Here is a 13,077-nt window from a genome sequence, read left to right as displayed (position 1 = left end):
CGAGTGTGCACCCGCGCTAGTGCCTGGCAGGGAACCCCCCTGCCTTAGCTCTCAGCCCTGGGTGTCCAGCTCTGACACCAGTGAGCCCTGGACTCTGCGTCCCCTTCTTATATTTCCAGGTGGCTGGCCTGTGGTTTCTGCTCAGTGAATGTTTGAATAACTAGTGACTGGATGAATAAATGATCTTGGCTCCACTGTGATTGCTTTGAGGAAGTGATGTTACAAATCTGAGCCTCCTTTTGTTTTGGTGCACTGTCTCTGGGGTCAGCTCCCGGGGTTTGAATTCTGGCTCTCCATTTACAGGCTTTATGTCTTTGAGTAGCCTCGTTAAGCCTCAGTTTCCCCATCTGTAGAATGGGGATAATACCTGCCTCACCAGATTGTTGTGAAAGTTAGATGAATGCATATCATGTGAGGCACTTAGAACAGAGCCTGGCGCACAGCAAGTACTTTGTAGATGTTTGCTATTCTTATCTTTAAAATGAAGACACTAACATCCTGTTGTTGTGTGTGTTTGTGTGTCTGAGTGTGAGCGTGCCAGGAGCCTGATGCATTGTTTTCCCAAGTATGTTCCTTACAACACCGAGTCCTTTTGTTGTTAGTTCAGTGAGAAGGGGTTCTGTCCAAAGCTGGACAGCCTTAAGAAACCCCCAGGCTCTCTCCCCTGACATGCTCTGTGACATCTCCAAGGAGGAGCCAAGAGTTTTGCCCGCTGATTGAACCACAAAGCCCTTTTTATGCTTTCACAGTGCGATAGGGGCTCTGCAAAATACATTTTTGAAAGCAACAAATATTTCTTCCTTCTCTCTCTCCCTAGAGCCCTGGCCCCATCCTTCTTCTCTCATCCAGTAGCACCCAGGGAAAAATGAGGGCTCATCTCCTTGGGCTTGTCTCTGGGGCAGGAGGCAGCAGTCAAGTTCCCACCAGAAGGGTGGCTAGCTCTCCACTCTCATGTGGTCAGCCAGGCAGGGAGGATATCTCACCTTCAAGGGCAAGACGCTTTCCAGGACATATCACAAGGTGCATAGGGACACATCACAGAAGCCAGGTAAGAGCTGCAACTGATTAAAGTAATGTTGAGTTGGACAGTGGATGCTGCCCCAAGAATGATGGAGAAGGGCAGGGGACCTGACTTGCTCACAGTCTTTTGTCACCCTTATTAACTAGTTTCTGGTGATTTCAGACCATTCAGTTGCTGCCAATAAACTGGTTTTGCAGTAAGAGAGGCAGCTGGGAGTCCTGGACATGGGCCCACAGATCTGAGTGTGCATCTTGGTTCTGCCACCCTGGCTAAGCACTAACCCTTTCAAGCCTAAGTTTCCTCATCTGTAATCTAGGTGCAGAACATCTATCACACAAGATGACTGGAGTAAAATAAATGAGAAGAAATGAAATGACAGGCATACAGTGGATGTCCAATAGTTAGCTATTGCTGTTCAGTCACTCAGTCGTGTCCAACTCTGCGACCCCATGGACTGCAGCACGCCAAGCCTTCCTGTTCATCGGCAACTCCCGGAGTTTACTCAAACTCATGTCCATTGAATCGGTGATGCCATCCAACCATCTCATGCTCTGTCGTCCCCTTCTCCTGCCCTCAATCTTTCCCAGCATCAGGGTCTTTTCCAAGGAATCAGTTCTTTGCATCAGGTGGCCAAATTGTTGGAGCTTCAGCTTCAGGATCAGTCCTTCCAATGAATATTCAGGGTTCATTTCCTTTAGGATTGACTAGTTTGATCTCCTTGCAGTCCAAGGGACTCTCAAGAGTCTTCTCCAGCACCACAGTTCAAAGGCATCAATTCTTTAGCGCTCAGCCTTCTTTATCATCCAACTCTCACATCTGTACGTGACTACTAGCTGCTATTAATAATAAGCTGCAGGGGAAGTGGTCTCTCTCTGGTTGCAGAGCCCCTGGCCGAGGCACTCACTAGGGCAGAGGGTGTCTCTTCAGAGCTCAGAGCTGACACGAGCTAGGAGGAGGGCATCTGGATCTTGGAAAACATCTTTCTCATTTCCTTGTTTCTCTCCTTTCAGATTCCATCTCAGGAACTTCAGAAGAGATGCCAGGCCCCACCTAAAGAAATAGCTTAAGGGAAAGACTTAAGCAGCGAGCCCTGTGAGGGGCCAAAGGCAGGACCTTGCGGAATGTCCAGGGAAAGCTGTTTTTTACCCAGACGGCAGGATAAAGTCCAGGACAGTGGGCGGGGGCCCAGCTGCTCTTCCCTGAAGCAAAAGTCAGTGTCTAAATCCAGGGTGAAAATAGTCCTCTACCCCCAAGGTCTCTGTCCTGCTTTGGTTTCCTTCATTTCCTTCATAGTACATGTCACACATCATCATCCGTTCATTGAATTTTGTCTGACTCTCCCCACCTGAAAGCAGGGGCCACAGGAACTGAGACTGTGGATCACAGCTGTGTCTCCAGCACGAGGAAAAGGGTCTGGCTCATAGAAGATGTGTGAGTGAATGACGAAATGAATGAATGATGCCTGCGCCTGCGATCACTCCAGCTCCCACTCTAGTCACAAGCCTTTGGCAAAGTAGTTCCCAAACTTTGTTACATTGCAGTCACCTGGGGCATCTTTAAAAACAGCTGACTCCCGGTTCCCATCCAAGCCATTGTTTTGGTTGCTATCTGATATAACCTGGGCATTGACTTTTTTTTTTTTTAATTTTGGGGGCTGCGCTGGGTCTTTTTTGCTGTGTGCAGGCTTTCTCTAGTTGCAGCGAGTGGGGCTGCTCTCCTTGGAGTGCACAGACTCTCACTGAAGTGGCTGCTCTTGTTGCCAAGCACAGGCTCTTGGGGCACTGATCGCAGCACACTTAGTGACTGTGGCAGGCAGGCCCTTGAGCACGGCATCAGTAGCTCCAAGGCATGAGGAATCTTCCTGGACCAGGAATCCAACCTGTGGCAGATTCTTATCCACTGCGGCACCAGGGAAATCTTGGGCATCGACCTTTTTTAGGCTCCCAAGTGAGTCCAGTGCGCAGGCGATTTTGGAACTGCGGCTTTACTATAGTATAGTGAAGTCGACTCTCTGCAACCCCATGGACTGTAGCCTACCAGGCTTCTCTGTCCATGGGATTCTCCATGGCAAGAATACTGGAGTGGGTTACCATTTCCTTCTCCAGGGGATCTTCCCAACCCAGGGATCGAACCCAGGTCTCCCGCATTGGAGGCGGACGCTTTAACCTCTGAGCCACCAGTGGCTTTACTATCCACTCCTAAAAATCAGAGACGTGGGCTGCCAGGTCTGGGAGGAGGTAGGGAGGGTCAGGGGAGGCATTTGAAACAGAAGAGAGTTGTTTATGCTCTTAAGGGTTTGCAGTCACCTGACTTTACAGAGAGTAAAGGACAGGGAAGTTTTCCCTCCTTGCCCTCTCCCAGTCCAAGTTCCATTTCCTCCTCACTCACCACCACCTCCTCTTAGAGGACTGGTTGAGTCAGAGGGAAGGCAGGTTATCTGACCATTTTCCCTGCTTACTGGGTTTGCATGAGTAAGAAAACCCATTGTTTACATGAGCACAGGTTGACAAAAATAGAGCCTAGCCTTCTAACACTCAGCCCGTGTCCAGAGTCCATAGGACCTGGTCCCAGCCCAACTGCATAGATATCAGCCAGGTACCACACAGGACCGCAGGCCCTGGGGCAGATTGCTAAGGCATCCAAGCCAAAGGACAGACACCAGCACTGAGGTATTTGCCAGTAGGAGGAGGCTCCTGTTTCCGGGGCACACACCTGGTCCAAGACCTGCTCCTGGGCTAGGTAGGATAGGAAGTGATGTGCTGTCCGAACCGCAGCTCCCAGAGCAAGGGGTGGTCCCGGGTGCCTCTTCTTCCCTGTGCAGCACAGACCCTTGGACAGGCCCTCACTGGAGCAGTCGGGGAGTGGGAAGGTCTTTCCCTGGGGGTTAAGAGGCCTCTGTAATCCCATGATCCCACCTACTTCCTTAGTACCTGTTTCTCTTTCTGAAGCCACTGCTGATGTTATCAAAGGTTGAAATTGTCCCCTGGAATGGAAAGCTGAGACTGTTTTGTGTGCATGTGTTTGGCCACACCCTGCAGCATGTGGGATCTTAGTTTCCCCAACCCAGGATCGAACCCGTGCCCCCTGCAATGGAGGAACAGAGGCTTAGCCACTGGACCGCCAGGGAAGTCCCAGAAAGCTGAGACTTGTTTAATACTTGGGGTGATGACTTTGGAATCAAGGGAAGACAAGTGCTAGGGGTGGGTGAAGTCTGAGACAGCAGCGTGCACGGCTTTTTTCCACACACAGAGCAGTAGCTGGTGATACGGTGTTTGGACAGAAATAGAGTCCAATGTGTGACCAGGTTTGACCAGTTTGACAGTCCTGGTTGATGACTGATGTTCGTCTTGGAGAGCCCTAGACAGAGTCAGGAGCCCGGCGCTAATCCCAGCTCTGCTGTGAACTGTGAGAGGAGAAGCCATTTCCCACCTCTGGGCTTGTCTCCTTGTTTGGAAATGAGTGGTTTCACTAGTGATTTGAAACACCTTCTAAGCCATGGCACACCTTGTCCGCGTGCAATTTCCTGTGGAAGCCTTCACGGAAAGCAGATAGAAGTGGAGTTATTCCTATTACTTATGTAGAGCACACCCTCACCCCGCTTTTGCAAGGTCTCCATAGAACCCTGAGGGTTTCAAGGAACCCAGCCTGAGAACTACTGGACCTGACGCTTGCCCCCTGCCCAACTCTGGTATGATTCATGTTGTTCTCTGTTCACTTGGCTCATGTTGGTTGGCATCAGTTGTTTGACTAATGTTAACACCAGGTAATGTTGAGAGAGCTCTTTTCCTGTTTTTGTTTTTTTTAATAATATTTATGGGCTTGTAGGATCTCAGTTCCCCCGCCAGGGATTGAACCCTCACCCCTTGCATTGGAAGGTGGATTCTTTTCTTTAAAAAAAACATAATCATGCTCATTTGTTTTTATTTTGGTTTTTTATGTTTATTAATTTATTTTTGGCTGTGCTGGGTCTGCCTGGCTGTGTGGGCTTTTCCCCAGTTGCAGTGAGTTGGGGCTACCTTCTAATTTGAGGGCTTCTCATTGCTTGTTGTGGAGCATAGGCTCTAGGAGCACAGACTTCAGTAGTTGTGATTCTTGGGCTCAATAGTTTCGGCTCCTGGGCTCTAGAGCACAGGCAAAGTGGTCATGGCGCTCGGGCTTAGTTGCTCCATGGCATGGGATGCTCCATGCTCCAGGGATCTTCCTGGATCAGAGCTCCAACCTGTGTCTCCTGCATTGGCAGGCGGATCCTTTACCATTGAGCCACCAGGGAAGCCCCTGGAAGATGGATTCTTAACCCCTGGACCATGATGATGCCCTACTTGCTTAGCCTGGCCTCCCGCATGGCCCCAAACATGTACAAAATGTTGTCTCTTCACACCCTCTGATGCTGAGCTAACTACTGCACGGTGCAGCAGAAGGAAAGTTAACAAGGGTAGATAACCATGGTACAGAGAGAACTCACTAATCTCTTTCCTCACCTGGATCACCCAGGTGATCATGTGTTTTCCGCCCCATCAGCTTCTGGAGGACCATTAACTCCTGCTTGTCAGCATTCCATCTGCTTCTCTCTGGCTTTGGCATTCAGCGTCATGGGAGTATGCTCCTATCAATGGTGGCATAATCAGTTTCATGACGTAAGAAGAATCCATTAGAATGACTTGCAATCTGAAAATTACTCCTGGGTACGTTCCCTGGGAGAGGGCTTCTGTTTTTAATGAGAATGTTATTTCTCCTGAAGAGACAAGTCGGACCCCTTAGGAGATTCACAGCGCCGGGGAAGCATGTGAGGGCATCACCTCCCTGCCGCTCCCCACCTCGGGCCTGTCTGACCCCATCCCTAGGAAAGAGAGGGTCTGGCACTGGCAGTCAAGAGCCCTGTCTCTACTCATCTGATATCTCGCCGTGTGACTTTGGACAAATTCCCAGCCTTCTCTGAGCCTCTGTCTTCTCATCCATAACATGGGGGATGAGTGTTTTATTTTATAGTATTTATTTATTTATTTGGCTGCACCAGGTCTTAGTTGCGACACACAGGATCTTTGATCTTTGTTGCGGCATGTGCAATCTTTACCTGTGGCCTGTGAACTCTTAGTGGCAGCATGTGAAATCTATTCATAGTTCCCTGACCAGGGATGGAAGCCCTGTATTGGAAGCAGAGTCTTAACCACTGGACCACCAGGGAAGTGCCTATCATTTCATTTAAACCTCACAACTGGAAGAGGCAAGGTCTTGTTCCCACTTTTTAGAGGTGGAAACTGAGGCTCTGAATTATTACATGACTTGCCCATGGTACACTGTAGAACTGGCAGGCTTTAACTCAGCTTGTCCAATGCTAGCATATTGTGATACTCCTCTCTGTCATTCTGCTTCTTAGGACAAATACCTGGAGATGCTCCCTACCACACCAGTTTCAGGAGAAATAAAGAGGGATCAGTAGCATCACCCCCTCTACGGAGCTCTGGACCATGTCCATCAGGTTCCCCCTGGTGGGGGCAAGGAGGGGCTTGCCAGTCTGACTCTCCACTAACCTTGACTGGGAGAAAGCCAAGATCACCTTAGGTTTCTGCTTCTCTTCCCCTGTTCTGGGTGACCCTGTCATGTGACCTGCCTTCTGGAACCTCATAGTCCTTAAGGGGCAACAAGAGACTTGGAAGGAAAGAGGAGAAACTGAGACAGAACCCCAGGATTCAGTGCCACCCTAAAACCTCACCTGAGGGAGCTAAGCTAAGGTCTCAGGGTGGAGCTGAAAAGGCAGAGCAGGCCCAGGGTGCATGGACTCATTCAGGCAGCACACCTTTGATGAATGCCTAAAATCAAGTGTACCCACTGGCTCAGGGTGCAAAACAACCCATGAAGTAGACAGTGCCAGTCCCATTTTACAGATGAACACACTGAGTCTGAGATGTCATAGAACTTGTCCTAAGACTTGCAGGCCAAAGGATTCAAACCGAGGTCTGTCTGATTCCAAAGCCACTGCTCTTTCTGGTACACCACAGTGCTCCTGAGTGTTAGGACTGTGAGGGTGGACACGAAACCAGAGTGAGAAACAGTCTGTGGCCTCCACATGTAGATCTCAGAACTGGAGCGCATAAGCAGGGAGGAGAGGGCCAGTTATGATAGTTTCCACCTACACTGCCCCAGCCTCCTCCCACATGCAACCCTGGCCAGAAGGCTCCCCGCCCTCTGGCTAATGCTGTCCATTTTGGAGAGTCCCCAGCAGGTCTGGGAGCCTCAGTGGAATGCTTTGCCTCAAAAGACAGGCCCTGGTAAACAGAAAGGCAGCTGGAAATTTGTTTACAAGGGAGATATTGGGGCGAGAGGAAGCTGAGAGCAAAGAGCCAAAGATAAGGGGGCTGAAAAGCTCTGTGTGTGTGTATTGATGTTGGACCAAAGGGCGCTACCCATACCAAAGTGCCACCTCGTTGGTCAGTGAGAACTCAGGGATGGCCAAGATAGCTTCACATGGGCTTGAACCGGACAATTAGGAGGGTAAGTCTGCTCTGAACCCTCCCCTGGTTACACAGTGCAACGTCAAGTCAAAGGGAAGCCACACTTGCAAAATTTGCTGGTTTACAGTTTGCCGTCTTTTAATCTGCAGCATAATGAAGAGTTATGAGGGAGCACATTTTTGACTCGTTATATTTACTAAGCTCCAACAGAAGGTCCTTTCCTTGTTTTGATTTTTTTTTTTTTTTTTTTTTAGTTCTTTTTGCTGCTTGCTTGGTTCTTTGTATTCCAATACTGGTTAAAAAGACAGCTTTGACTTTACACCACAAGGTCGGGAAATTTGTGGGTGGGATTCAGGATGAGAATCAATTTAGGAGTCACTAGACTCAGGCTGGTGGTGGTGGCGGCAGTGAGCATTGACGGCGGGTGTAGGGGCTTGTCGGCAGGTCTCAGTTCGCGTCCGCAAACGTGAACCAGGAAGCAGTGACAGCAAACTCAGAGTAGCTTGGAGTGGGTAGCGGCGGCCACAGCGCCCGCCTGAAAGGCGCGTGAATTTACAAACTCCGGAATCCCAGGGCCCCGGCCGCGTAAACGCCGGCGGCAGTAACCTGGCGGCGCGGGCTCGGGAGGGCCCGGCGAGCTCCACCTCCGGAGGCGCCCGCTGGGGCCCAGGGAAGGGGGCGTGGCCCGGGCCCGCCTCGCGGCCGCGCGGCCAATAACTGGCATTGCCCTCGCCACCTGCCCCTACCTTAATGGGCGGGGTTACCTGGACCCCGCCCCCCGCGGCTCGGGTTCCCAGGCCGCGCTTCCTTCTCCCCTCGCCCCGCCCCTGGCGCGAGGTCCCGCCCCCTTCGAACCCTGAGCCCGGGCGCCTCGTGATGTCACGGCGGCTTTGATACAAAGAACCCTTCGGCCCACGCGGGTCTCCCGGCAACGGGCGCGGGTGGGGGCGGGGTCGGCGCCGTCAACTGGTGCCGAACCCGGCACGCAGTCTCCGCGCGCACCGGGCTGTTCCCTGCGCTGAGTCTCCGTTCGCCCCGCCGACCCGCTCCCGCCCGTTTCTCTCCTGCAGCACGCCGACCCGCGCGCGGCCGGACGGGGATGCGCACCCCGCCTGCCCCCGGGGGCCAGGTAAGCGGCTGCTGGGGGTGGGGGAGGCTTGGGGCCCCGACGACGCGCACCTTGCCGGGCCCATGGGCCCGGGACTGGGGAAGTTGCCGGATCACGGAACTTCGCCCGCAGTCCGGGCGCCGGCTCCTTCCCTGGGAGGGTCCGCCTTGGCCGGGGAGGTCCGGTTACCTGCGCCTGGGTGCGCTGGGCCGCAGGGGTGTAAGTCGCCACCCCCGACCCTCTCCGGGTCCCTGGTGAGAGGGTGGGTAGCGGTAGCCCCGGGGCGCGAGGAGAGGCGGCCAGTTCTCTCCTAGGCGCCGTTTCAGAAAGTGTTTAGAGGGGGATCTAGTGGACTGGGAAGGAGGTTTGTTTGTCCGGACGCCTCCCTTAGGACATCCCCCGCCCCCGCGCCCCACCTCGGCTCCCAGGGTTCCTGCCCCTCCGGGGCCAGTGTTGCCCTAGCTCCCTGCCCTTGGCCCTGCTGAGTCCCAAACCGGGCCGTGCACGGGCGAAGTTTTCCCGTAGCTCTCGCAGGCTGCACGGACCGTGTTCCCGGGCTTCCCTCATCTCCAAGGGTCTCTGCCAGACAGGAGGGAGGACCAGCCTGGTTTGGGGTTTGGGCACAGGGCCCTGCTCCTTCCCAGCGGAGGCCGGACGTGTGCGCGGGTTCTCAGCTCCAAGCTCTCAGGGCCCCAAGAGCCCTCAGGTCCGCCCCGGTAGTCGTGGCAGTTGTCACAGCCGCTCCTCTGCGGGCGACAGGCGTCTCTGAGGTCTGGGCGGAGCAGAGACTTGGAGAACCGAGTGAGAGCTGCAGGAACCCTACGCAGCCCCGGACTTTATTTCTTCCCATCCTTGCACACCCTCCAGGGTACCTCTTTCCACAGGTCCCTTTCTCCCCTGCTCTCCTACAGATGGCTGGAGAGGCACATTTCTCAGCCCTGAGGGACATGCCTGTGTTCCTTGACTGATTTACAGGCCGCCTCCTCAAAGGAGGGTGAGGGAGCTGGGCTCTGGTAACTCAGCGTGTGGGGCTTGGGTGGCAGCCCGCTGGGCTGGTTCCTGGTGATCCACCAAACCTCTGTCCTCCCTTCCTGGAGCCTGGTGCTCATCTCAGGGGCTCCTGGGAAGGGAAACCCCCAGGTCCTTTCCCTGGTGAAATGTATTTACAGTGAGGGCTGGGAGGAGGGTCCCAGCTGGTGCACCTCAGAACCCTGCAGTAGGGTTCTCTTATCTCTCTCTCTTTGTAACCATCTAGCCCAGCCTTGGTGGAGTCTTAGAGTCACTGATTTTGACTGGCAAGTCACTGGTCTTGCCACCCACTCGCCACCAGCTTACTCCACGATTGTCCCAAGCTTTACCCTGCTCAGCTGACATTCATGAAATGCCGATTATGTGCCCCGGGGACTATAAAGTGTGGACACTTTCCACCCCTCCAGGTGTTTGAAGGCTGTTGGGAGGTGGGGGACTGATATCCTGGGTTGAATTGCTCCCTGCCCAACCCTGCCCCACCCCAGCCCTCGAGGAGGAGTTGATCTGGCTTGTTTCCAAGGTCCCTGTGACTTCACTCAGGTGCCTGTGTCCCCTGTGGGATTCTTAAGTAGCAGGCAGTACAACTCGGGCAGATGCCAACTGGGGAACAGCTCTGTAATTTGGTAGACCCTGGCTTTGATGGAGACGGTGGGGCAGATGACTAAGGCAGGCATGAGATAAGACTGTACCTAGAGGACAGACAGGACCAGCCAGACCAGGTGAGCAGGCAGGAGGCGTGGCCTTTGCCCCGAGGAGGACCATTGAGAGAGACTGCCTGGAGCCTGTCCTTGGAAAGGACTTTCGTTCAACTGAGGGCAGAAAGAAGAAATCAGAGTGCCTGGAGCAGCCTGCCCTGGGGAGGCACTAGGCTTCAGCTGGAGAACTGGTTGGTGAATATTCTCCTGTTCTTCACCTTCCCTCCCTCCTGGCCTCTCTTCAGAGCATTCAGGCCCCTCCCCAAAGCACACTGGCCCCTTCATGGCCTCCTGGCCCCTTCCCCACCTGCAGGGACCAGCTACCTCTACACCCGGGGCTTGCTCTTCAGCTGCTCACCTGGAGCCCTATCAGCCCTCATCTTCCAGCACCTTCCTCATTCCTCACCAAGGTGGCTAGAAACTTCTTTTCCTAGGGCTCCAATCCCCCCTCTGAGGTGGCTCTTATGCCAAGGGATGTTTCACAGCTGATTCAGCTTTAAGGGGCTTCACAGTTTCACTTTTTATTTACTTTTAAAATGGTTTTATTTGTTGGCTGCGCTGGGTCCTCGTTGCTGCACGGGCTCTTCCCTAGTTGCACAGGGCAGGGGCTGCTCTCTAGCTGCGGCGTGCGGGCTTCTCTGTGCAGAGGCTTCCGTTGTTGCGGAGCACGGGCTCTAGAGCACGGGTTCAGTAGTTGTGGTGCACAGGCTCTGTGGCATGTGGGATCTTCCTGGACCAGGGTTCGAACCTGCATCTCCTGCATTGGCAGGCAGATTCTTTACCACTGAGTCACCAGGGAAGCCCTCACTTTGCCTTTTATATTTTAGGTGTAGATAGAGAAGAGAGGTTCAAAATTAAATAGCAGATGAGCATTTCTGGGAGGTAGACACCTCAGGGACTCAGGACCTTAGACAGGGGGCAGGGGGCAGCCTGGGCAGAGGGAGCCCACCCTCTAGCCCTGTGCCCTGTTCCCCACCGCCCCCTGCCCCCAGCACAAGGCTTATTGCCTTTGGACGAGGAAGCATCTCTGGCATTGTCTACTGCCTGGGCAGTGGGCACAGTGCCTTGGCTCTGCAGGATCCTTGGGGGTGGACGTTTTCCTCTGTGACTTGACCCAGCAACTGGGCATTGATGGCATCAAGTCACTGGCCTCTTGGATGAGGAGGACCGTGCAGGACCATGCCTGATCCCACAGCTGGATAACCTGCCCACAGCCAGCTGAGCACGGGACAGGCGTGCTGATCGGGGAGACCCACCTGGTGTGCGTCTGGACATTGTGTGAACACGTCCCCGGGCTGTGGTACATGGTCTCCTCCTCCAGGCGGTCTCCAGGGCACAGATCCTTCCCCATTCCTATTCTCCCAGCCTGCACCAAGCGCATTGCCCGGCATAGGCAATTCCTTCATTCAGCAATGGTTGAGCATCTAATTCGTGTTAGGTTCTGTGCTGGACACAGTGAACCCAGCCAACAACAATCCCTGCCTTCAGGGAGTGCACTGTGACAGCAGAGAACAGGCGAACAGGGTAAGCCTGCAGCGTGAGAGGTGCTGAGAGAGAAAGCAGGGTCCTAGGGAGTGCGCGGAAAGGTGTTTGAGAGTGGGGAGGGAAGTCCTCCATGAGAAGCCAGCCTCTGACCCCAGAGGCCTGGAGGATGGACCATGGCTGACGAGGTGCACCCACGGACCTGGAGGGAAGCCACCGAGATCGGGGGAAGAGAGACAGGGGCAGGTGTGCTGTGCCAGGGGCCAGCTGGGGTGCCAGGAGGAGAGCAGCCGTGCAGCTGAGAACGCTGCGGGCACAGATGCGTTTCAGTGCTCGGTCCTCATCAGGCCCCTGCTGTCGAGGGGTTTGGACATGAAGGCGTTCCTGGGGAGAGGTGTGGGGGTGTGGCCATCTCTGGGTCACATGGGCCTGTCCAAGTAAATATGGAAACTGTCCTTGTCAGACTGTTGTTTCCATTCCATAAGTCGATACCAGCGAAACCCACCTGGATGGTGTCCATAAACGCTGTCTAAGCCGGTGGATCACAGTCGGGGCTGTCCCTCTGTCCCCATGGGCCAGGTGCTGCCAGGGGTGCGGCAGGCGCAGCCCTCAAGACCCTCAGAGAGCTGGCAGCCCACACTTGACGTCGCTCTGGCTGGCCCCCACCCCCCGGCCCCCAGGGCTCAGCTTCCTAGTCTCCTCCTCCAGCTCCCTGTTTTCCCTTAGCGCCATCTTCACTCCCTCTACCCATGGCCAGGTGGCAGCTCACCTGTGTGCCCCAGTCTCCTTGGGGGGTTCTCACGCACCTGGGCAGCAGCCTCGGGCTCATCTCTTTGTAGCCAAGGGCCCTGATGGTGAATGTGTGTGTGAAGTGGAAGGAGACGCTGGGTATCCAGAAACCAGTGCATCCTCCAAGGGGCACGTGGAGGTCTGGGGGAGGCAGGCTCCCGGTGACCTTGACACAGCTCCTCCTGGCAGACAGTACAAGTAACATTGACTTTTCTAACCCCTCTTCTTGACTTCTTTCAAGAAATGGGAAGTTGCCCGACTGTTGGACATGTTTTTAATTGATTCAACCTGCTTCGTCTTTCCAGACAAGTGGGTTCTTCCCCAGCAATGTAAACATGATTCAAACAAAAACAAAGCTCTATAGCAGTTATTATTAATATCTGCAGCTCTGCTTATGGGTGCTTTTCTCTCTTAAGGGATCGAAAAGAGGAAGGCCTAACCAGAACGGCAGTGTGGGAGAGTGGGTGGGAGCTAGCTCACCCTTGAGTCATCTTTTATCACCCC

General features: G+C 53.9%; 1 protein-coding gene across 2 annotated transcripts in view; it reads left to right on the top strand.

The window, feature by feature from the left end:
• RAB11FIP4 (RAB11 family interacting protein 4) overlaps positions 1-13,077 on the top strand; it is a 107,535-nt gene that overhangs the window by 58,065 nt on the left and 36,393 nt on the right. Inside the window, exon 1 of one of the 2 annotated variants that reach the window (XM_015458556.2) lies at positions 8,352-8,599. The exons of the other annotated variant lie outside the window; for it this stretch is intronic. Coding sequence (XP_015314042.1) covers positions 8,570-8,599 — 30 coding nt within the window. The 5' untranslated portion in view covers positions 8,352-8,569. Of the gene's footprint in view, positions 1-8,351; positions 8,600-13,077 lie in introns of those variants that run through there. 2 annotated transcript variants of the gene reach the window in all.

Source organism: Bos taurus, chromosome 19 (genome assembly GCF_002263795.3).
Source record: "Bos taurus isolate L1 Dominette 01449 registration number 42190680 breed Hereford chromosome 19, ARS-UCD2.0, whole genome shotgun sequence".
NCBI classification, from domain to species: Eukaryota; Metazoa; Chordata; class Mammalia; order Artiodactyla; family Bovidae; genus Bos; species Bos taurus.
Note: the sequence above shows the minus strand (reverse complement) of the source record. Positions and strands in the feature narration are given on the sequence as shown.